This window comes from Triticum aestivum, chromosome 6B, assembly GCF_018294505.1.
Source record: "Triticum aestivum cultivar Chinese Spring chromosome 6B, IWGSC CS RefSeq v2.1, whole genome shotgun sequence".
Taxonomy (NCBI): Eukaryota; Viridiplantae; Streptophyta; class Magnoliopsida; order Poales; family Poaceae; genus Triticum; species Triticum aestivum.
The window spans coordinates 431,325,505-431,351,263 of NC_057810.1; the positions used below are offsets into that span (position 1 = coordinate 431,325,505).

General features: G+C 46.6%; 1 protein-coding gene across 49 annotated transcripts in view; it reads left to right on the forward strand.

Annotated features, from left to right (window-relative positions):
- LOC123137353 (uncharacterized) overlaps positions 1 to 20,794 on the forward strand; it is a 35,657-nt gene extending 14,863 nt beyond the window's left edge. Inside the window, exons 1-17 of one of the 49 annotated variants that reach the window (XR_006468150.1) lie at positions 9,662 to 10,140; positions 10,230 to 10,285; positions 10,401 to 10,518; positions 10,654 to 10,704; positions 11,131 to 11,255; positions 11,596 to 11,684; positions 12,146 to 12,340; positions 12,424 to 12,509; positions 12,758 to 12,906; positions 13,505 to 14,079; positions 14,358 to 15,452; positions 15,657 to 15,764; positions 15,852 to 15,887; positions 16,188 to 16,414; positions 17,383 to 18,500; positions 19,169 to 20,456; positions 20,545 to 20,794. Coding sequence is in view for 1 of the 49 variants with exons in the window: in XM_044557069.1 (XP_044413004.1) it covers positions 7,076 to 7,347 (272 nt within the window). In the remaining 48 variants the exon portion in view is untranslated. The other 48 variants (XR_006468154.1, XR_006468156.1, XR_006468148.1 and 45 more) reach the window with 48 other exon arrangements.
- The last annotated feature ends 4,965 nt before the right edge of the window (positions 20,795 to 25,759 follow it).

Genomic DNA, 25,759 nt, shown 5'->3' on the forward strand with positions numbered 1-25,759 from the left:
TCACCCACATGTAGCGGGAGAGATCGTCGACGAGCAGCAGGAAGTAGCGTCGACCTCCTGGTGTGGCTGGCGTCACCGGGCCGCACAGGTCTCCGTGCACGAGCTCCAGCTTCTCCTTGGCCCGAAAACTCGCCTGTTGGGGAAAGGGGAGTCGTCTCTGCTTCGTCAGCACGCAGATGTCGCAGAACTGCTCCACATGGTCGAGGCATGGCAGGCCTCGCACCATCTCCTTGGCACTTAGACGCTTCAGGGCCTCAAAGTGAAGGTGCCCAAAGCGCTCATGCCACTGCCACGCCTCATCGTCCCGACGGACAGCGAGACAGACCGGTTGTGCCACCTGCACATCAAGGACGTAGAGTCGATTTTCACCTCTGGGCACCTTGGCGAGAAGGCGACGCTGGCGATCCCAGATGCGTAGGACCCCATGCTCAATCAGCACGCGTGAGCCGTTCTCATCCAGCTGTCCCAAGCTGATGGAGTTCCTTAGCGCGGGGATGTAGTAGACACCGGTGAGCAGCCGGTGCTCTCCCATCTTGGTGGTGAAGATGACGGAGCCAACGCCCTTTATCTCCACAGAGGAGGCATCCCCGAACTTGACGGAGCCTCGCGCATCGGAGTCGAGCTCGGCGAAGAATTCCCTTCAACTGGTCATGTGGTGGGTGGCGCCTGTGTCGAGGCACCACCCCGTAGTCTTGTCCTTCCCGGAGCCATCGCCGAGAAGAGCGTGTGCTTTTGGCTCATCGAGGTGGATGAAAGCCTTTGCGACCGGAGTCGCCGAGGGTAGCTCAATGCTTGCATGCGCCATGAACAGAGCCGTCTCCTCCTCCTTCGCCTGTGCGACGTGAACCTGGCCTTGTCGTGGTTGCCGACACTCATTGGCCCAATGGCCAAACCGGCCATAGTTGTGGCAACTGTTGTCTTGTGCCGGCTTGGGCTTGCCAGCGGCGCCGTCCTTGGCGCCTCCGCGGGCGTCACCTTCGGCACGTCCTTGTGCCCTGCCCGGGGGGCCTCTTCGCGCCTTACGCTGCTTGCCACGCTTGCGGCCGCCCGTCGAGGAGGAAGGCTCCCCCTTCTTCCTGTCACCAAGGCTGGGATCCCACTGCTCCCGAGTTAGGAGCAGCTTCCCGCTGGTGGTGATGGGCCCCGAGGGGGGCCGTGGCTCGTCGGTGTCGATGACCTTGAGACGGCCTATCGCCTCCTCGATCGTCATCGTGGAGAGGTCCAGCAACGACTCGATTGAGCGAGCCATCTGCTTGTACTTCTCGGGAATGCACCGAAAAAGCTTCTCGACAGCTCTCTCCTCGGTGTAGGTGGCATCGCCAAACTTCACCATCTTCTGCAGCAGAGTGTTGAGACGGAGAGCAAAGTCATCAACGTCCTCACCTGGCTTGAAGCCCAGGTTCTCCCACTCCTTACGAAGTGCCTGCAGGGTGGACTTGCGAGCACGGTCGCTGCCGATGCGTGCTGCGGCGATGGCGTCCCAAGCCTCCTTGGCAGTCCGCTTGTTGGAAAGCGAGAACTGCATCTCGGGCGGGACTGCGGCGATGAGGGCGTCCAGCGCCCGTCGATCCTCTAGGTGGTCGACGTTGCTGTCCTGGACTGCCTCCCACATGCGCCGCACCTGGAGCCTGACCTTCATGATCCCGGCCCACTCGACGTAGTTGGTTTTAGTGAGGGTAGGCCACCCAACACTGGAACCAACATCCCTGACCACAGTCCGGACCTCGTAGAGGCCGCGGTCCTGGTCGTTGCAGCCGCCGTCGCGGTGCGCGCCTCCACCTGGAGCGCGGGCGTGCTCGGCTGCCCACTGCGCCGTCCGCTCCTGCGCCACTTTGGCACGATCTGCGTCGGCGCCGTCGTCCGCAGGCGCGGAGCTGACGGAGCTGCCGGGGCTGCCGCGGAGTGCCTTGGCATCCGCCGTAGCCTCACAGGCTGCTTCTGCTGCTGCTGTTGCTTCTACCTCCGCCCTGGCTGCTTCTACCTCCGCTCTGGCTGCTGCCAGCTCCGCTGCAGCCAGCCTCGACACCCTTGCCGCCGCCGCAGCTGCTCGCTCACGCTCCTCTGCCACGGCGCGCTCGGCATCCTGCCGGCGCCGCATGCTCGAGGTAGCCGTGTGCTGAGAGCGACCTGCAGACATGGCTCTCTGCAGGGGGGCTGTTGCGTGAAGAGGAGGCTGATGAAGACGAGCTACTGCTGACAGTCCGGAGGGAGGAAGGTAACCAGAGGCAGACAAAGCAGTTGCTGCTACCGACTTGGGCTGCTCACAGGAAATGCTCAGGGTGCAGGTTAACGAGGCTCTGATACCACTTGTTAGACCTTTCAGCCTGAGCATTGATAGTTGTGGATGACACTAGGAGAGTTGGGACAATTTTCGTTGGTTTATTTCTCACACAATGCCATACCAACCTGAGGGGTTGGGGATACATATTTATAGGCTGCTAGCCAGCCAAGGCATATGCTAAGATGCTGCTAAGATGCCAGTCTAAGATGCTAACTGACAGTCCTTGATGGTCAAGAACAGAACTCTATCCTAACAGCCAGTCCTTGATGGTCCAGGACTTTATCCTCCTAACTGCCACAAGGACCATGTGCTGCAGCCCCACAAGGACCCTAGTACACAGACTTATCCATCACCCTTCATTTTATAGCTCTCCGCCCACCGCTCCTTGCCTCCGCTCACCGATGTGGGACTAAAGCACGCTTCCTTCTCTCCTAGCGACAGCATTCCCACCACGCGGTGCTTGTTTCAGTGTTTGGGCCTCCATTTTTCCAGCCCACACCGGTCTCGTTCAATTCTGTTGGGCCTAGCGGTTGACCTCCTGGCCTATGCGGTTGTTCTGTTCGCTACTGCTACTACGCCACCAAACCAAAGCTACGTGTTGCTCAAAAAAAAAAAAGCTACGTTGTCTAAAAAAACCAACACTAGGATGGTACTCCTACTTAGTACTAGACTACTAGTACTTACCCTTCAAAGAAAAAAAAACACAATGCTAGTGCACCACCGGCCGTACGTACATACATATGCCATAGACCAAATCATCTCTTCTGCCATCTAAATTCTAATAGTCTTATATACATACACTGTTCTCATACATCACAAGAAATATATATACGCAGACCAAATCATGTACAAAAAAACCATGTGTCATTCAAAAATTCGCGTAAACTTTGTTTTTTTTGGTTATTACCGAAACCAAACCGAAAATAAATGGTTATTACCGAAACCGAACCGTATCTATGTATAAAACCATATAAACTGAAGTATAAAAACCGTATAAACCGAACCGAATCAAACCGAAAAAACTGAACACACAGGCTGAGCCGCTGCAGCTGCCCTCCACCGCCACCACCGCCCCGCCCTGGATGCAGTGGCAGCCGCCGCTCCTGGCGGCCTCCGCCGTGCCTGGCGCGACACCGCAGCAGCCGCTGCAGCTGCAGCAGCCACCGCCGGTCAGCTCCAGCACGGCATCGACCGCGCCGGCGGGAGTCCCGATCCACCAGGTCCGGTTCCCGCCCTCGTCGTCCCTGCTACTGGTTTGGTTGACCGAGTCGTCGTGTCGTCTCAGCCAATCTACACGATGGCCTCGGGACCGCCGCACGTGCCGTCACAGCAGGCGCAGTACGGCGGGTCCTCCAGCTCCGCGGGCCCCTACGTTGGCCTCGACGCGCCGCCGTTCCATGGGGTGCCCCCTGTGATCACCGACCCGACGCCGCTGCTCTGCACCACCGCGACGTACCCCCACGGCGGTCATACCCAGACGGCGCCGCACTTCGCCAAGTTCGCCTTCGCCACCTACGATGGCACCGAGGACCCCCTCAACTGGCTTAATCAGTGTGACCAGTTCTTCCGGTGGCAACGCACGCTCGCGTCGGACCGCACCTGGCTCGCTTCATATCACCTCCGAGGCGCCGCACAGACTTGGTATTACGCTCTCGAGCAGGGGGAATGCGGCATGCTTCCATGGGAGCGTTTTCGCGAGCTCTGCCTCCTTCGCTTAGGGCCGCTGATACGCGGGAGCCGGCTGGCGGAGTTGGGCCGTCTCCCCTTCACCTCTATGGTGCAGGACTTCACTGACCGCTTTCAGGCCCTGACGTGCCACGCGCCCGGCGTGGCGGCTTGCCAGCGGGCCAAGCTCTTCGTCGGCGGTTTGCCGGATCATATCCGCGTGGACGTGGAGCTGCGGGGACCCCAGACCTCCAGACGGCCATGTACTACGCCCGCGCGTTCGAGCGCCGCGCGGTGGCCATCCAGCAGGCATCACCGTCCCGGGCCGCTGGGCCACCACCCTGGCCGGACGTTCCCGCACAGGGTCGGCCTGCTCAGGCTTCCGCGGCACCCCTCGCAGCGACCGCGGCGCGCCCGTTCCGCCGGCTCACCCCGGCCGAGCAACTCGAGCGTCGCCGCCAAGGGTTGTGCTTCAACTGCGACGAGCCCTACGTGCCCGGCCACGTCTGCCCGCGACTCTTCTACATGGAGGCTGTGGACTACATTGAGGAGGACGCCGCCGCCGCCGGGCTCGGCGACCTGCCCGCCCCAGCTGCCGCGGAGGTGTTTGGCGACGGTTGATCACCTCGAGGAGTTCCGCAAGCGCTTCCCCGCCTTCCAGCTCGAGGACGAGCTGTTTGTGCAAGCGGGGAGAAATGTTATGACCGGCATATTAGGGGTTTAGCCTAGTTAGTTGTGGCCCAGTCTATCTTATCGTTATTAGGGGCTTAGCCCAATTATCTCATTAGGAGGATTATATAAACTCGTGTAAGGATCCATTTTGGAATTAAGCAAGAAGCAATCATATTTGCTCGGCTTCCTTAGGGAGCCGGGAGACCTAACCCTAGCCGCCTCCTCCCCTGCGCCATCTGCCTCTTAGCAGCCGCCTCCTCGCGCACGACGGCGCCCAGCCGCCGACGGTCGCGTGTTCGTCCACGACCAGCTCCCTCCTTCCCCTACAACCTTCGGCCTAGACCCGGTAGAACCCTAGTTTCTACCACTAACCAAGCTTTTCAACCTCATTTTTCGAGCAAACAAGATGCCAGAAGAATGGAGACGGAGTATATTAGTACCAATCTTCAAGAACAAGGGGGATGTTCAGAGTTGTATTAATTACCGTGGAATTAAGCTGATGAGCCATACAATGAAGCTATGGGAGAGAGTCATTGAGCACTGCTTAAGAAGAATGACAAGCGTGACCAAAAATCAGTTTGGTTTCATGCCTGGGAGGTTGACCATGGAAGCCATTTTCTTGGTACGACAACTTATGGAGAGATACAGGGAGCAAAAGAAAGACTTGCATATGGTGTTCATTGACTTGAAGAAGGCCTATGATAAGATACCGAAGAATGTCATATGGTGGGCCTTGGAGAAACACAAAGTCCCAGCAAAGTACATTACCCTCATCAAGGACATACAATAATGTTGTGACAAGTGTTCGAACAAGTGATGTCGACATTGAGGACTTCCCGATTAAGATAGGACTACATCAGGGGTCAGCTTTGAGCCCTTATCTTTTGCCCTTGGTGATGGATGAGGTCACAAGGGATATACAAGGAGATATCCCATGGTGTATGCTCTTTGCGGATGATGTGGTGCTAGTTGACGATAGTCGGGCGGGGGTAAATAGGAAGTTAGAGTTATGGAGACAAACCTTGGAATCGAAAGGGTTTAGAACTAAAACCGAGTACATGATGTGCGGTTTCAGTACTACTAGGTGTGAGGAGGAGGAGGTTAGCCTTGATGGGAAGGTGGTACCTCAGAAGGACACCTTTCGATATTTGGGGTCAATGCTGCAGGAGGATGGGGGTATTGATGAAGATGTGAACCATCGAATCAAAGCCGGATGGATGAAGTGGCGCCAAGCTTCTGGCATTCTCTGTGACAAGAGAGTACCACAAAAGCTAAAAGGCAAGTTCTACAGGACGGCTGTTCGACCCGCAATGTTGTATGGCGCTGAGTGTTGGCCGACTAAAAGGTGACATGTTCAACAGTTAGGTGTGGCGGAGATGGGTATGTTGAGATGGATGTGTGGCCACACGAGGAAGGGTAGAGTCCGGAATGATGATATACGAGATAGAGTTGGGGTAGCACCAATTGAGGAGAAGCTTGTCCAACATCGTCTGAGATGGTTTGGGCATATTCAGCGCAGGCCTCCAGAAGCTCCACTGCATAGCGGACGGCTAAAGCGTGCGGAGAATGTCAAGAGAGGTCGGGGTAGACCGAATTTGACATGGGAGGAGTCCATTAAAAGAGACCTGAAGGATTGGAGTATCACCAAAGAACTAGCTATGGACAGGGGTGCGTGGAAGCTTGCTATCCATTGTGCTAGAGCCATGAGTTGGTCGCGAGATCTTATGGGTTTCATCTCTAGCCTACCCCAACTTGTTTGGGACTAAAGGCTTTGTTGTTGTTGTTGTTGTTGTTGCTGCTGCTAATGTTGTGCATTCTTTCCATTGAAGCTAAGACATAATGGCTTTCATCTACTTGAAGTGGCAATACATTGCCTTTTTTTAACACGCCCATGCACGGCTCATTCACTACAGCAAAAAAAGAAAAAAAAGGAAAATAATCAGAAAGTCAGCTGTTTCTCCACTTCGTGTTCTTAACCATGTAGATCTGGTTGGTCCTTTCCCAAACCATGGTTAAGGTTAAGCTAATGCAGACTCACATTTAAGAGAGGTTAGTGTGGTCTCACTGCTAGTGACTGAGAAACCCACAACAGTTGAATATTTAAGAAAAGTGGAGTTGCTACCTTGAGATGTCTCGATTAAGGACAGGAGAAACAGAGCTGTCAGGATAGCAGGAACTCCTAGTTCACATCTAAAGTAAAGATGTCTCGATTAAGTAGACGAGAAACAGAGCTGTCAGGATAGCAGGATATCCTAGTTCACATCTAAAGTAGAGACGTTGCCTCATACTCTTCTTTTTAGTGCATTGAAAATCAATTTTCTTTCTGAAAAAAAGGAAGCAAAATTCAAGTTCAAACAATCTGTCATGTGCCTTTTTCATTTGGTAATTTTGTTGGTGAAATTTCATTGCTTTATACATGATAATATGATGCCTGGTTATCTTTTGTTGTTAATGCAGTGGATGATGAATACTTAGCTTACCGAGCAGTGCTTGCGAAAAGAAACGGTGGCACAGCCAGCATTCCGTCTATCAAACAGGGTGAGGTGTTGCCACTACGTGCTCCAGTTTTCTCAGAGTCCTTCAAGTTGCTCCGGCGGGCTCAAGCAGTGGCTGCGAAAAGAAAAGGTGGCACAGCAAGCAAGCAAGCTATCAAACAGCGTGAGGTGTCGCCAATACCTGCTCCAGTAATCTCTCTGTCCACTGTCTTCAACGGCCTCCAGCGGGATTGAGGTAAGTTAAAAAGTCATGTCCAGTAGAATTTTATCTGGTTTTCGATTGATGATTTTGATATCAAGTGTATATCTGTTTGTTTTGAGGTTTGATTTCATCAATTCGTTAGATTTTTGTTATGCTGCTGGCTTAACGATGTCATTATGTTCACTCTCGGGTAATATGTTAGCCTTGCCTACCCTTATGGTTTTACTGTGTCCTACTTCCACTCACAGTAGAAGCTCTACCGGTTTCTTTTGCTTAACCAGTTTGTTCAAAGTAGTTAATTATATTATTCTTTAGTTTCTGTATTACAATCGTAATATTGTTGGCTTGCCAAATTATTTCTCTACATTGATTCTTGAGGGTATATAGGCTTTTTTGTTTGTTGGTGCAACCTGCCATTTGATGCTTCATTTATCCTTTTCTCTCTCCAGGTTTTGCATGGTTGCATGGTTTGACTGACAAAGTCCACCGGAGTAGTAATCTTTTTATTGTTATTTTTCTTATTAGTAGTCGAGTGTTGCGCCGTCCAACTACAAGAAAGACGAAACAGCCACAAAACCTGTCATATTCTGAACAAATCCCGGGGTGGCTGTGCTGAACAAAGCACATGGGTTTTGACTGACGGCACCATGACAAAGTCCATACCACCAGAAACTACTATAGCTGACTAGCTTACATTATTTTTTTGAGAGGGATTAGTTTACTTTAATCCTGACTGCACATATGCATGTGCTTTTGTAACGGGAGAAACTTGATGTTTATTCTAATTTAGTGAGAATTGCATGTGCAAAACACATTCGCTGTTGAAGCAAAATTTAGTACTTCCTGCGACAATTAATTTGAATCAGAGGGAGTATTGTACTCCCTCCGTTTCTAAATATAAGCCCTTTTAGAGATTTCAATATGGACTAAACATAATAATTAGCATACATAGAAGCGCACTCAGCAGCCAACTAACCAACCACAAGCAGAGCATACTCAAGGGCTCGGCCAGTTATGCGAACTGGCTGCCTATACAATTTGAAGATGTACGGATGAAAGTCAAAGCCTGTAATCGCTGAATTGATCCATTAAAGAACACACTACGTAGCAACAAGTAGGGATAAATCTGGATTTGGTTTGATAGTGTCTGCTACTCACCGAGGACGGCGTACAGAGCTTTCTTCTTTGGCCTCGCCATTATGTCTGGTGCTACTGAAATCTGGAGCTCTAGGGTGCCACTGCACTTGAAGTTCCTTGCCTGGCTGGTGGTGAAGAACCGGTGCTTGACCTCTGTCAGGCTCTTGAACTGTTGAACACTAAAGATAGGCTCCATTGCCTGTTCCCGCCTTTCAGATGAAGCTGTGATCGTAGATCCATCACCACACATTGATACGTCTTGAACATATTTATAATTTTTTATTGTTAAATGCTACTTCCTCCGTTCACTTTTGTAGGTCGTTTTAGACAACTCAAAATGACTTGTTTTGCACATTGTCTGAAATGTCTTCAAGGTCTTATAAAAGTGAACAGAGGGAGTATTATATTATCAGCTTTATATGCTTTTTATATTATTTTTCCAAACTAACTATTAATTTTGTGGCTAGTGTCAGTTTCTGGTTTTTTTGCTTGTTTTTTGTTTCGCAGAATAATCATACCTACAAGGTCCAAACAAGGCGAATTTTTTGACGATTTTTTTCAGACCAAAGGAACCCTGGAAGCTTTGGGAGTCGTCGAGAAGGTACTTCAGGGGCCCACAAGCTCAGGTCGCGCGATCAGGGGCTGGCCGCGCCACCTGAGATTGTGGGCCCCCTGAGGTTCCAGTTGACCTAATTTCTGGCCTATAAAAGTAGGGTTCCAGGTGGCTTACCACGGGAGGCCTCTTCATTGTACTATAGATGATTAGGCTCGCTTTGCCGATCCCAGGAACATACATATGTAGGTTTGACATGTGTTAGAAACTCTGAAGTAGATACCACAAGACATTAATCAACCCAAATTCTACACATAGCTCACTGAGGGCTAGAACTGGTCTATAATAAACCTACATAAGGAAATAACTCTTACTGTTGATATATCATCACCTCAAACCTACGTTAACCATTGTGGTAGTGCCAAACTATAAAGCCTCCTAAAGTGGTAGTCACGACGAAGCTAGCCACGTCGCCTTTAAATCGCTCGTGCCACTGCCTGTTATTTTCATGCCCCGCCGAGGGCATTTTCGTCATTTCGCATCCGGCGTATAAAAGGGAGCCGCTCCCGTGAAGAAGACCTAGCCGCTGCTCCTCCCGCACTCGCGCCGCCCTCCTGCCTCGCCTCTCTCTCCCCCTCGACCCGCGACCTAGCCCCCGCGACTCTCGTCCCGCCGCCGCCGCCCTCCTGCCTCCAAGCCCTAAGCCCCTGCCGGATCCGCCCCTCCCCAATTCTTCGCGGCCAAGAAGCGGAGGCCCTCGTCGCAGCATGGGAGCCCCGGGGCCGCCAAGGGGTCCCTGGTCCGGTCCCCTCCCGCCGTGGCGGCGGTGGCGGGGTCGTCGTCGGCCCTGGCCGGCTCCCCCTCAGGCGCCCGGAGCGAACTGCGCGCGGAGCCCCACGGCCTCCGCCTCGAGGCGGACGACGCGGGACGCGAGTGCGATGGAGGTGATCTTGCGCACCTCCATCGTCCACCAGCTGCTCGAGATGGAGTCCGTGGCCGGCGAGAAGACCAGCGGCGTGGCGGACAGGCCCGTCGTAAGCCATGTATGAGCAGGGTGTTGGCCGCTCGTCCTCTGTCCCGAGTTTAGGTTGCCCGTATGAGAAAAGAGAGAAGAGGATTAATCTTCCTCTGCCAGGTAAATCTTGTCATCCTTCCTATCAGAGTTCACTGATAATCTTATTTTGATTTCTTGATTTATATTTTTTCTGAACACATAATGTGCAGATCTGAGAAAAAAGAGAAAAGGATGAATCTTGAGGAAGAGCTTGGTGAAGAACAAGGTGATCTCCTAACACAGTGACATTCTCTGCCTCTCTCTCTCTCTCTGTCTGTCTTCAGGTCTTACATATGTTTTCTTCTTTAAACAATGTTCATTTAACTTCTGGATTGGTGCAGGTTCGAGGATGTAAATCTATCTGATATGTTGTTGATGGGGATTAAGATTATTGTATTGACATATCTGAAAGTATTCTACTGACATATCTGAGAATTTTTATGATCTACCAGCAACTAGGTAGATGTACTCACCTCAAACTATTATTTTTGTGTGCTTCTCATTTAATTGCATGTTAATTTACTCATAAACCTCTTGCTGCAGCTACAGGTTTCTTTGTAAAAACTATTGATTATTCTGAAATCTTATTATTAGGTGTTAAGCTTCAGGATGGGTGCATGTTTCTTTTTGTCGGAAACAAAACAGGTAATGCTACAGCCTTAGAAACGTATTGTCCATCCAAATGTCTGGAATTGGTGTGCATATGTTGCTTCTGTTTGCACACATTGTTAGTTTTTTGTCTCTTTGATATGAATTACAGACAGAGAATTTTTTCATGGTCTGAAATATTAGCGATGCTTACTATTTAGGATGTCCAGATGCCAGCATGTCTTCCCTCCTTTGTTTTAGAGATGAGCTTGGCTTCTTTATAAATTACTTGGGTTTTTCATTTCTCTCAGTGTCCGCTTCCTTCGTTGGTTGTCCCTTGTTTGTACACTATTGTAGTTAAGAGACGCCACCCAATTTGCTAATATAATTCTTCAGTTCTCTCTCACAGTGATTCCTACAAAATTATCATGCACACAGTTCCCAGTTTAAGTAGAATATAACCACCTGCTTATTCAAATGCAGATTCTTTTATAACTGAGGTTATATTTAACTGCATGCACTTACTTTAGCTTAGGGGACAGGGGTTCATCTGTCCGGTAGCACATCATTGGAGAAAAATGACATGATCAAAAGGAAATAGATTTCAGGTACATACTCTGTACTGTCTGAAACATATGAGCAAGGTTGTCGCAGTGATGTTCTATATCACAATCTTTTCAAGAAACCGGATTCATAGTTTTCCCATGTAATGTGACTACATGTTCTACTTTCTTATTGCAAACATGCTAATATCTTTGTTCTTATATTATTAAAAAATTGCTCAATTCTTTTCGTTGAATATAGACCCAACTCTTCCTTCGGGAACATGTATAATTAGTACTGCTTGCGTCTGACATTTTTTGTACAGATGGCTAGCAGGTTTGACACAAATCCATATAATTCTGCTTCTCTTCTCTATGCCTGAAGCATGCTCTCCTTTTGTTACAGTGCAGGCTCGTGCACCTGTTTTCCTTTTCCCCTTCGATGGGGTCGTTCAGTTGAGGTGAAGCAAGCAAGCACCTCCCCGTGCCTTGCATGTAAGAAATCACCTCCTTATGTTGCTTTGCCTGACTGTTTTTCTTTTAAACCTTTCTTCCGTATTTGCACTACTGGATGACCATTATATATCTACCAAAAAGGGAAACACAAATATACTTAGACATGTAATACTTCAAGTTTCACCTAATATGCACGTGGTTTCAGTTTTCCAAAATATATACCATTGAGAAACTAACTGGATGCAGTGCGGATTCTAGGATATTAACATTTGCAGCCATATCTTGGTTTCAGTGGTAAAGATTTTTGCCAATCCCACAGAGATAATTGAATTCGACAAGCAAATAAATTAAGTTTAAACTGTTTCCTTTGACGAAATTGTAATGTTTTTTCAAACAAACTATGATGAACTTAAAATCCATAATATGAAGTTGTGCCTGCTACAGCAGTACAGTTGATGCTTAGGGACTAATTCCTTATATTTCCTGATGTATTGGTTGAGACCAAGGAGAGAGCGAGCCATTGCAGAGGAGAGGGGATACGAGGGTGGGCAGAGGTCAGGCATTGCTAACAGATTTGCGGCGGAGTGGGAAGCCGGCGCCTCATCACTGGCTCCTGTTTGGCATCGGCAAAGAGAAAGCTGCCGAGGATGTGTTGCTCTATGCACTGCTGTCGAAGTACATCCTTGCTATGATGTGTATGGTTTCTCTATTTTCCTCCTATTGCTCTGTTCCCAATTTTACAAACTGCTAAGTTGGTGGTTGATTTCGTTTCTTTCAGATTTTCAGTGGCTTTCTCCATTAGAATGTTTCTCGTCAACGACCATATCAACCTGTCTGGTGTTCGCACATGTCATTTTGGTTGAGGTGTGTGCAAGATCATCCCTCTCTAAACTATAAATTTTCTGTATATTTTGGTAGATCTGATTTATCGACGGCGAAGGCAGGCTGACTGTACTACAAGGTGGGGTGCCATTGTTATTTTTGTTTTGGCTCATGAAGTTCAAATCACTTTTCCTATGAAAGAAAATCAATCTGTGTATGCATGATACTTGTTAATACTTTAACTGCAGTTTAGGATACAAATGTGATCACATTAATCATTTGTTAAACAGTTTACTGCCATTCCGCCTCTTCCTCGTGATGGTATAGGAGTACACACTAATTCGATAAATAAGAGGCGAAGTTGCCAACGCCTGAGATAGTGGTTCCTACCTCTGGCCTTCGCACCTTTAGTTCCGCAAGTAGTTCAGCAACTCAAATGGTAAGAACTTCAGGGTTCTTTTTTCTATTTCTTTCTTTTCTCTTGGGACTGTATATTCTCTGTTTGTATATATTTCCTTTGATTGAAATAAAGGACTCTGTGGCTTTTGCTCCACATAAGGTAGTCAAAATAAAGTAGTCCCTCTGATCCATATTAGTTCCGCAAGTATATGTGGTAGTTTCTGTTAGTTTCTCATGCTTTTCTACAAAGTGATAGGTTAATAATGTCATCAACAATTTTTTCCTTAACTGATCAATATCTTAGAAGTTGTCACTCATTAGTTTTCTTTTCCTTATTTAGTAATGAATTGTTGTGATGCATTTTTTTACTTTAATCCTTGCTACTTCTAAAGCAGCCTTCTTGTGCAGATCATTTTGTATAGATGTATAACGGCATGCCCGTGATTGCTCTGTAATAACCCGGCCTAGGATATATGAATACTTCCATATAAACATATGCCTCTTCTATTTTGTAGCTTCTCATTGTAAGGAACGATATATATCATATTTCATTATGTTATTTCGGTAAATAAATTTCCTTTCTGATTCTTTTTTGTTAAGTATCCAAGTAAGAGTCTGATTAGTGGCGGTGATTTCAGAGCTCGAGGCAGAGATGGCGGAGCTCGGGCGAGCTCGAGACTATGGATCCAGGGCTTGAGTGCTCACGGGATGGAGGCAGGGAAGGGCGCCCTACGGGAAGTGATTTATGTGCTCCTTGATCTGGCTTTTTATAACTGATGACATCTTACATTGTTGTCTTTTACCGATTAACTGGTTAACTCTTTTCCTAAATGGTCTTAGATTTCTGCTTTCTATTTGCGCCAGTTTCTTTTTACAAGAGATGAGATCTTACACAATATATTTTTGCCTTGGTTGATCTAATTAAGATTTTCCTTCAGCGCGTGCATATGATGTGAATATAAAGCTATTTGGAAGAACATATCCATGGGCGAAAAAATATTATCATGTATTTTGTCTGTCATTTTGCTTGTGTTGATGTAATTTATTGAGCTTTTTCACACGTCATGATATTATGCCTTAATTTCTACTAGGCTGCTTTTACATTTAAAATTCATTGTACAAACATTATTTACCTAATTTATGGAAACAATAAATTTGTAGCTTAGGTCAACTAGGAGATGATGTAAACCAAGTCACTCACCAGTTTAAGATGGTATGTTCTGAACTTTCATTGCTTTATGAATGGACAAAAGATGTTAGATATGCATGCTACTACAGTTTAGCCATTTTTCAGTTTTCTACATGAGCCACAGTGCCGAAGCCTTTGGACAGGCACTTTGTGGTAGAATGTGTCAAACATAGGTCTGTTTGCTAGAATATGTGTTGTGCCGATGCTGCAACTAGCATACGCAAAATCACTTTGCTATATATTTTTCATAATACTACATTCCATCAATTAACTGACTTATTGTTTTGAATCTACTTACATAGGTGTTTACAGATTTACTTTGTTCCAGCGCCTACTTTGGATCATAGGAAACTAAAAAAGAGAGGGCGCCGCCACCACCGTCATCAGGCTGGTCCACATCCACGCGCTGCTCGGCGTCACCAGGTCACCGGCACAACTCCTCACGCCTAGGTCGTTCAACATTTTCTTCCGCTTTTGGTGCGTCACATTTAGAGTCTTTCTTTCTCATTTTACCGTGTTTGCATGGTAAGATGTTTGGTCGGATTTGAAGATTTGTAGCCTTGGCTCCAAAGCTACAAGCTCTTATCTAACCTATAAACCTCGCTAGAGTACCCGCGTAACTGGAGGCATCGCTTGCGCCCAACGTTTTTGACCGCTTGATTGAATTACAACAGTGATTTTTTGGCTGCTGGCGGCTGGTCAACCGTCCACTGTTTTTCACGTTTAAGACTGTGTCAGGAGAGAATGACGGGTGGGGTCATGAGCCAATGGGGGCCATCCAGCAGAGGGAGGGTTTCCTGGAGCCCAGGTCAATGATTGGCTGAAGGTGGGTTGTTCCCGATTGGCCAGGACCAATCCTCGACGACAGCCAGGACCAATCCCCTCCCGAAAACCTAGCGCACTCGGGGCCAATCCTCTTCGTCCTCGAGCCCCTCTTCTCCTCCCTGCACGCCATCTCGCCGTTCCCATCTCGCCTCCCTCGCGCTCGCACCGCCGCCTTCTCTCCCCGGTGCTCGAGGTGTAGCAGCAGGGGCGCCGGTCCTCGATCCAGCCGGCACCACCTCTCCTCCTCTCTCTCTCCCATGCCGCCACTGTTGCAAGGAGCAGGGGAGATAGGCGACGAGGACAAGAAGCAGCAGGCTGGTCGCGATGGGCTTGAGGTGCTGGGAAGACGGAGGAGTCCGTCGTGGTTCGTCATGGAGGCGGCGCCGCCGGCCAGGGGACATCGTTGGTGCGCTCGGTGCAGGTTCTTCTTTTTCATGAAACCGACCTCATTCTCCCGTTCTTGCTATCTTGTGCGATTTGATTCTTCTCTTTCTTTTCCTCTTGCAGGATCGTCGGGGCTGCTCTCGTTCGTTCAGTTTGTCATTGTTCCTTTCGCTCTACTCCTGCTCAAGGTGAGGTGTTCTTCCGTTCCGATGCTCCTGACGTGTTTGATGAAATGTCTACGTGCTGTTATGTTGTTCATTCTCTCTTTTCTTTCTTGCTGCAGTCTGATCTACCTTATCTATCAGTCCTCCATCCGGCCACCATCACGAACATGATTTCCACCTCTGCTCTGCTTCATTACTGATTAACTGTTGTTTCATGCATGTTTGCAGAGGCTTACTTGCAGTCCCTGAGCAAGGCTCTGTCGCACTACCACAAGGCCCAACTGCTGCTCCTCGACATCACCGACTTCTCGCTGTGGGTCAGCAGCAAGAGATCAAGTCTGTAACTGCTTATTTACCTTTGCTCTGTTGTTCCTCATGCTGTGATTCTGAACTTTTTCCTTGTTTCTGAATGTTGTTTTGCAGATCCAGAGCAAGTATGAGAGCTCCAGTAAGGCCATCGTGAGTAAACATCATGCCTACTTTGTGTGCTTGTTCAGCCTCTTTTATTGTGTTGATTGGGGAATCTTGAGATTTTATTTGCGCAACTTGGCAAACTGGTCCCTCATTGATTTCAGCAATCAGCAGTACCAGACCCACAGAGATTGCGATCATACAATTTTGTCTGCATCTTTATAGCCGTCGCATCACTCATTTTAGACCAGTATTCATGGATTTGTTGTCCTGTTTGCTTCTGTTTCTGCGTGCTCTGAAAAAATGCTTCTTCTTTAGACAACCTGAAATCATGCTTGTGTTGTGCAGGTCCAGAACCAGTCCATGTCTGAGACGATGTTTGGAAGGGTGTCCGATTTCATCGCACCTTTTGCAATGTTTCCTAAGACGGATGAGCCTAGAGGTACCAGAACAATACAATTCAATCTCTTCTCATGTTCCTGCGAGAGTAGATACAGTGTACTGTGTTGGATATGCTGACTCGTTTTGAGGGAGCTAGAAAATCTGTGGTGCTTCCTGGAATCACGTTATTCAAGGTAAAACCAGCCAAGTTGTTCTCTTTGATGTTCTTTGCATTAGATTAATATAAATCATGTTCCTAGCAAAGTTCTATTCTATTACAATCTTTTAGAGTTGTAGTAGCCGGAGATTCATTTTCAAGTTAGAACCCCTATCCTATTATTTATGTTTGAGCATGTTCTTCTTGTTTCTGTACGAGTACCTCTAATTTAACTCTCTAAAAGCTGCCAAGCAAAAGAAGGCTTGCTGCGTCCTAATAAAGATTCTCCTTGTTTGCTTATGCTTGTGTTGCTTCCTGCCTACTGCTTTGGGACAGATATATGCATGTTAGTTTGTCTCTGATGTGTTGTAGGGCGTGCCCAGCTTTCTTAGCTTCTTACCAATTCTTGGTTCTAGGATCCAGTAGACTAGGTGATCATTTTTTATATATGCCCAAACCAACGCATGCTGCTGTAATATATGTGCTTCAGAATTGGCAGAGCACCACTTGCTGTATACATATGCAAACAGTAATTCTTGTTGCTCACCCATATGAGGTATAGTTGTGGGAATCCTGAACTGGAGTTGGGGATTGCTGATGTGAAATGGCGGCGTCACGAGCCAGATGGTCACCATGGAGACCATAAGCAGCCCAGCAGCAGCAATCCAACATAAATGCATAAAACAAGCATGAGCGGACACATGCAGCAATAAGCATGGGAATAGAAGTGGATAGCCATGGAACCTGTGGCGCGGGGAGCGCCGGTCAGCCTGGCGGACCTGTGACGTAAGCACGACGCTAGATCAGACACATTCACGGTCATTGGCGTGTGCGCTGGATCGGCAGCCCTCGGCTGATACAAGCAACTTGCATGATGTGGTCGCTTGGTCTATCGATCAACATTATATCTCCTTCATCAATTAGTTTTCTCATATTTCTTATTATGAAGGCTAGGAACTAGGCTGAAATACACAGATGTTTTAGCTTTTGCTTTTCTTAATGCAGATATGGAAGATCTAAAATCCTCTGAAAGATTTTGGTTCTGCGGAAGCCAATGATCTGGCACTGGGACCTTAACTTCTGGAGTGAACGACTGCGGGAATCAAAATACAATATTGATGAGGTTCTTTCTTTACAGAAATCGATTACAATATTAATGAAATTAGCTCCTGGCCATTGCATATTTGCATACTTATTGGAATTCGGTTTTATCATTAATTGTAGATTTAACTTTTTAGCTCTGATGTATGAGAAAACTATCTGCATTTCTTATCTATCATGGATATGCTGATATATTGCTCTACTAAAAGGAATTGTTGGCCTAAGATGTTATTATATACGTTACATGTTATTGGCTAAATATGATACATACTTTACAAACTCCTTACAGCTGGAGTAGGATCCAATGAACAGATGATGAAAAATAAATTAAGCACTTGCTTTGATTTGTTCAAATTTTTACAGAAACTGTTAGAACACACTTTTCTTTGCAAGCCGGATACAAAGAGGAATGTGTTAAATATATGGAAGATAAAATTATTTGCAAGCAAACTCTGCTTGTTTGCCATATTTTGCGCACCGTCTTAAAATTATTTGTCCAATGGAAGGACTCTCTGCAACATCAATTCCAGTATGTTGCTTTAGTTGTTCTGTGTGATGCAAGGTAATATTTTTCTTGCAATTTTTGCATCTTTTACCTTTTCACTTCTGTTGAGAGAAACATGTTGTTTATAAGACGGACCAATACTCACCATATATGATATTCTTCCACCAAATAAATATTTTTTGAGTGCAACTAAAATCGTTTTCCTGCTCATTCATGATACTGTGGTCTGACATAGCCGATGGATGTTCAGGTTTCTCTATTATTTGCAATGCCTTCTAGATATCCATTCTGCATGTGTTCTTCTGTTTACTTTCAAGATATCCTGGCTCTCTGGAATATGCCCTGTTCAGCTGAAAGGATGTATTGCAATTATGCAGAGAGATGGAATTGTCCGGACTCCAGTGCCACTTCAGTTTTCTAATTTTTGCAGGGATATTGAGTGAGGGCTGGTCTAAACTTTAAGAGAATAACTTATTACATTCTGGGATCACCAACTTTTGGCGTTTGCTCGGACTAGGTAGGTAGGACCATTAGCAATTCTCCTGATTTGCTTGCAAGATTGATTTATGAAAATATCATGGTCGTTATATTTCGGTTTGCTGCTAATTTCATTGAATATCTTTTGATGGATCCTTTTTAAGCTTTCATCCTTTACCATTTGTAAAAGTAACTAACACATTCGTGATTGAATTTTTGAATGGTTAATGGAAACACTATAGGTCTGGTTTCTCCGCTTTTTAATGTTCCATATATTTTTCATGTACATACCATAGTGTGCATTCAACCATCTACGAAGCTTCATGACTGATTAAATGTTACAGCTGCTAATGTTATTGTGTTTCATGGATCAAGTTTTTCTTTCTGTTTCCGCATTGACGTGTTGTTTCAATGGTAGAGTTAGTTTTTTTTGCGGGAATGGTAGAGTTAGTTACGACTGGTGTTTTTCTTGCGTCCCTGCCGCCCTGGTTACAGCTTGTTATGCCAATTGTGGCAGAGTGAAGGGAGGGAGAGACTAAAATAATTGTAGTTCTGAGACATAAATGCGTCAACAGAGCTTATGGTTTCCACTGTGGTTTTTCTCAAATAACCAATATATGTCTGCATTCTTAATATTTCTTGCTTCTATTTGTAATCTTACTATTTTCTCCATGATACACTTGCTTACCAATATGGTATTGTGTTCAGTGTATGTGGCCTACCGTATCCGTGATGTGGTGGCAGGAAGAGGCCAGTGCCACCATTACTGTATCCGTGTCAGGCATGGTGGCATGAAGAAGCATAAATTCAGAGTATTGCTATGATGTCGCATAATATTTGGTTAAAGCCTGCAATTGTTTAGGTGATATGAACTTCCTTTATCTTGAATGGATTTGAACTCCAGCCAAATTCAAGTGATGAAAGGTCAGTTTTGTGCTGATTCACAAGTTTAGATATCGTCCCTCCAGTGTACTTCTTGGTTGATTAATGAAAAATGCTTTCTGCTCAGTTCCCCGTCCTAGATTAGTCTATGTGTATGAAAAGAAAAATTCTTTTTTTGTATAATACTATCGATACCATGGAATAGTTTTTTACGAATGATCCTCTTTAGCTAACATTTAATCAAGGTTACCTAAAGAGAATGATATCACTTCATAAAAACCATTCATGAAGAGTATCATTCATAAAAACAATTCTCTTTATGATAGTATTATATAGAAAAAGCTAACATCTGTATAAGGAGAATCATTCTCTTTAGCTAACATTTAATCATTGTATTTGGTGGAACTGGCTGTGGAGTATTAGGTAGATTGTGATATGGTGAATTCTTTGTTAGACACGACATTACGAGCTCCTCCTTCGCAGCAGTACATGGATTTTTTCTACATAAATCTCATGAGTCCATTATGCCTTACGTATCTGAACCTATGATTCTAGAGAAGATATAATATACTTCTGGATTACACAAGGTAAAATCCTCTTTCACTAACCCTTTCAACTTTCAAATATTGTCAGTTGGGGCTCACAAAATAGATTGAGTTGATTTTGTTGTTCTTTTGTGCTATCTGGACAGAGCTTATTGTTTTATTCCATTCTTAGTCTACTGATGGTAAATGATATATGGAAAATCAACATTTCAAGATAAATAAAATGCCCCCAGTATGTTTGTGTTCACATGATTACTGGCTCATGTTTCTTTTATGTGATGCCAGGCTACTGTTTGATGTTCTCTTTGTTGCTCTCACTTTGGTTATATACTACTAAAGCTTCATATAATTTTCATTTAGATTTGGTGTTGTTAGCATTAGACGGTGTACATCAAATATGAAAGTAGGGCCAAGCATCAAAGGCAAGGTGAAGGAAGGTGCCTGTGTGGTTCTTCTGCAGCTCGCAGCGAGGATTGCTGTGTCCAACCTGCACAAGAATGCCAAGAAGTCCTTGGAGACGTCCTCGCTGTGTCCAACCTGCACAAGAATGCCAAGAAGTCCTTGGAGACGTAAGCCACGGCGCATATTTCTGCCATGATTTCCTTCGTCTGGATTTAATGGATTTAGGTGTTGAAAAATTATGGGTTGTGGATGCAGGATTAAGGACATGTACCTGCACTACAACGAGAGATCTGGGCTGCTTCTTTGTGGCTTCCAAACTTGAAATGTTTGTTTGGAAGTTAGTTTAGTTTTTTGTTGTGGATTCACATCTTCTCACATGTACCATCCGCTTAGACCTTTAGATTTCCAAAGAAACTAAATGAAGATATGGTGGTATGGTTTCATTTGTACAACTTAAAGCCTTTCATGCTCTATATTTTCTCTGAAATTTGCTCTTGAAGAATCATGTATCTATGTTACATTCGGTGAGGAAAGGCGGCTTCAAAGCAGAGGATTCGGGAGTGTTGGCCACATTTGGTTTTCGACTTGGGTGTCTAAATATTCTCACAATACTTGGCTCCCTCTTGACCTTTGCGCCATTGGCGCAACGAGTCATCTAGTAGAAATTAGAACCGAGGGCCTTTTAAAATGAGTCCTGTATAATAGTGTTGTTCAGTGGGATGCAGAATTTTTGTTCGTCTGATCGGCTATCCTTGATGCTGATTAAAGTACTGATTTCATCATCATATGACTACAATAAAGAAGTTGTGTGTATAAATATTACTAACTGCTGATATTTTGCATCAGTGATTTCAATTCGGTTGGCCCTCTTCAAGATTTCTTGGGAATGTGACTTACAAATTTCAACCCTGTGCAATGTGCTTCTCGGGTGTGGATTTGTGTCTGACTAATTAATGGTTCTGTTAATACTGATATGTCTTTGAAAATTATATGCGTATTGCATCGCGTGTACTTATAGTAAGTGAATTTTTTTCTCATATGTTTCAATATGTGCCCGAATAATATTAATGTTTCAATACATGGCTTACTCTTGGCCTTTGCACCATTGGCGCAACTGGTCATCTAGTACAAACAAAGCATCAACATATGGAGATGTGCATGCAGCAACTAAAACATTGGTTCAATTGTAATGAAATAAACACTACCACATGACAATCTTTATTAAGACATCACATTATGAAACACAAGTCACTTACTACAACTGTAGTACAAACTTTCGTCTTCTCTGGGCAACTAGAAAAGATAGCAGAAGTGAATGGAATATATTCTAAAGATAGTGACCGGTGAACAACCACCACTCTCCAGTTCTAGTTGCGATGAAGCTTTCGACGATACCTGCCCTCCAATTTCCAACTGTAAAAGAGATTATATAGTTATGTTACAAATTCAAATAAATGTTAAATAAGTTGTGTAATGAGTGGTATGTGAAAACAAACATTAAGACATCATCTTATATTCTTTTCTTTCTTTTAGCATGTACAGAGAAATTATCACACAACATTTTATGGCCTGGTTGAAATATATTATTCCCACCAGACCAAAATTACTTGGTAGTTTACTACTTTTATGAGTGAGTTGTTGTTAGTGTCAGTTAACAGCCACATCTTCCCATTTTCATAGGTTGCATGGCATAAAATGGCAAATTGGTACCAATATTTGCCAATCTACTAAAGGTCTCTGGATTCTTGTCTTTTTTTAATCATGATGGCTGATATAATAATATGAAATCCAATTGTATGAAGCTTAAAACATTTTGAGATGGTCTTTGTCAATTGTTGATCCACTTACATGCACCAAAGGCAAAAGCACAAAGCGACAAAGATGAAGAGAAGCTCCAGAAATTACCTTATGTGATATTTGAGATGTGGCGAGAAAGTAGACTGAAAACAAGAACAACCAAATCTGAAGGTGATAACTTCTAATAGACAAAATGACACTCATTTAGATGAGTGACCCACTGACCCCGAGAAAAAAAGTTGGATGAACAGTTTCTCATGTTAAATGAAGTAATAACTACTATCACAACTAGGCAGAAAACAAAAGGAAGAAAATAGTGGTTAACTATATTAGTCATTTTTGTTACACTGCATAAGACCAAAGAAGTACTCTTCTCCTCATGCTTTGCTCCTCGTATACTTTCTAGAGTTCTAGCTTCGTTCCAACTTTTATAAGATTACAATTGCCTATAAGAGAACTAATCATGTCCTGGAGCCCCCAAGGTTTCAGAAAACAATTGTTTGACTGCACGAAAGAAACCTCATTAATAACTGTATTTAAAGCTATATATGTTGGTTCACTTAGAGCATGGTTAATAATACAACCAACGGTCGGCTATAAGAAATTGTCATGTCATCTACAGTCAACTTCTTAGCCGGCATGTACAATAGCAAGTTTTAAATATACACTAGTTTATCAATAGTTGGCCCACCTTACATCCTCACAAAGCGTCTTGGGTCTCGGGTTGCAACTGGCTATAACCAAGAGCCCGCTTCTCTTCTCTCTCCTTTTCTCTCCTCCAACTAAGCAAAGATATATTATTCCATTTCTTATAGCCTGATTATGTCACCCTATTGTACTTGCTCTAAGAGGTTTCCTTTTTAGGCAACATCAAAGTAGTAGCAGAAGAAGTATTATGGTGGCTGGTACATTGAAAATTGAGACAACCTAGATAAGCATCTATGACTTCAAATTAACATTGTCCGCCGCAACAATCATGTACATAGTTCTGATCAGTAAGAGCAACTCCAAAGGGGCGACCCAGACGGACGCGCGCTTTGACCGTTTTTCGTCCGTTTGGGTCGGCCATGCGGACGTCCGCGTTCGCTTTTCCATATGGGTCGGCTTGACCGTCCAACGGGTGGCAGGCGCAAATTTGCGTGTGAAAAAAAACAACACGTGGCACAGAAAATAAAGTTTAATTAACAATAACTCGCCGGTCAACCGCCAGCCAAAATCCACTTAAACTTAATAAACATTAATTAAAAAAAGTTGACGCATCCACGCAGCCCTAGACCTTTGCCCTTGCCCTTGCCGGCGTCATCGTCGCCGGTGAGGTCGATGAAGACGGAAGGCGGGCCGGCCCAACCAAAGGCAACTTGGTAGGCCGCCAGGGCTGCCTCCTTCGGCGTCTGCTACGGCCGAGGCAATGCGGTGGCGCGGGCGCGCTCCTCCTCCTCTGCCTCCCGCTCCCTCTACATGAGCTGCTCCGCGTGGGCGCGCTCCTCCGCCGGCCGGCGCTGCCGCCAATGCTGGAGGTACATGGCCTCCTGCTCTGGCGTGGCACCAAGCCAAATAGGGGGGGGGTGGCGTTGACGAACTCCTACACCTGGCTGGTCTAGGCGTACCTCTCGACCGGCTCGGGCGCAGGCGCCGTCAGGGTGAGCGGTGGTGGAGATGGCGGCACCACGCAGTCGCCTGCTACGGAGAGGGCCATGGCCTCCGCCATCTTCACCTCGAATGCGGTCTCCTCAGCTGCTGCGGCGGCCTTACGCCTCTCCAACTCGATGGAGTGGCCTCCGCCAGTGCCTCCTGGTACGCCGCCTCGTCTTCCTCATCCTCAGGCTTGACGATGGGGGGAGGCACGGGGTTGGCGTGGTGGTGGAGCACGCCTCTCCGCCATTGCTCCTCGTGTTCGAGGGCAAACCAGGCCTCCCAGTTGGGGGAGTCCGCTTCGTACTCTGGCATGCGCCGTTGTGCTGGCGTGAGCTGCGCCCGGCGCCTGCGCACCTCCTCGCCGTGCGCCCGCTGTGACTGCGACACCGCCGGCACAGGGATCCGATCCGGATCTAGGTGCCAGTGGTGTGGCAGCGTGACATCTGGGTAGGGCAGCGGCTGCCTGAACTCCCAGTGCCACCGAGCTTGGTGCACCGGGATGTTCAGGCGCTGCCGTCCTGAGCGATCACGCGCCGGCGGCGGCGGAGGAGGGGGGAGAGGGGCATGAGAAGATGACGCGCCGGCGCCCTTGCCCTTGCTGCTGCCAAAGAGCCCCATGGCTAGGGTTGCTTGTCGCCGGCGAGGAAGCACGGAGGAGGTGGGGGGCAGATGTGGACGGGAAGCGAATGAGCCACTACCCCCGCACACATGGGGTTAAAAAAAAGGACGTTCCAGTGGCTGACGTGTGGGCCCGGCGTCGGTGGTCGTCATAAATAAGATGGCGCGCGGTGGTTGGGTGGTCTACAGGTGGGACCGCGGCGGACGCCGAGGGGACGCGCGCCGCGTCCGCGCCGACGCATTTCAGGCACAATTTTGGACCAAAAATGGGTCCGCGCGGACGTGATGCAGACAGATTTTGGGAATGGGTCGGCACGTTGGGTCGACGTTTTTGTCCGCGGCGACCTAAGCGGACGCCCGCGGATGAAATGGGTCGCCCCCTCCCCCTTGGAGTTGCTCTAAACTAACATCTATTAGAATATGTGCCACCCATTCACTACAAAGCAGTTTCCATATTTTCAAACAGACCAAGGAGAAATCAAAGCATGGATTGCACTGACATAATATGAGAGATGGAAGGGAAGATAATAAATCAAAGCATGGCCGAATGCTGAATTGGGGCGGAGGCAGCTGAATGTATACCATCATAAGAAATGTGTGCCTGGACCATCGACGCTAAGGGCATGCCCAACGCTACAGGCTGGACGGATGCCTCAGCTCTCCACGTCGACTCGGGTGGTCTTCGATTGCTGTTCATGCTGCTTGCAAGCTAAAGAGGGATCTTGCAGAGGAGGCAGTCTCCTCCCTGCCAAAAGTACAGCGAGGCAAAAAAAGACGAGAGGAAGCTGAAGGAAGAGTGGGGTTAAGATCTGGTAAAGCAGGAGAGAGAAATATGAATAGTAAAAAAGTTGGCCTGCTGAGGCTAGTGCTGCGTTGGGCAGTGGATTTTTGGACGGTGGTTTCCCTGCTATTTTTCTATGTGACAATGGTGAGGCATTAGGTAGGTAGTGCTTTCATTGTATATGCCCTAAGTGGAGCAAGAGGCGGTGCGCCGGGGAGCATGAAGAGAACAGTCATGGGGAGAGGAAAACAATCAGGATGCAAGTGGGGCGGGTCATCCCGTATTCTAGCCCATGAACAACTCGAAACGACTATGTGGGAGAAGTGGGTTGCTGCATACGGGTGACGCGGGTGACGGGTCGCTACGCCGCTAGGCTGCGCGCAAGTAGCAAGGATACCATACAATGTACGTGCTATAAAGAGTTAGTACGTCACGAATGAATCTGGGATGGGTTAATTTTAGGAGATAGAATGTGGATGACTGGAAGCATGTAGCATGATTTCAGAGAGGTGCTCACGGGCATGCCTGACGTTCGGTTTGAACAGTCAGTTCGTCTGCATCCACAGGAGTAATGTCGCTGAATATGATTTGAGAGGACACATGCATAATTGCATATACTCACCGATGCGGGCACATTAC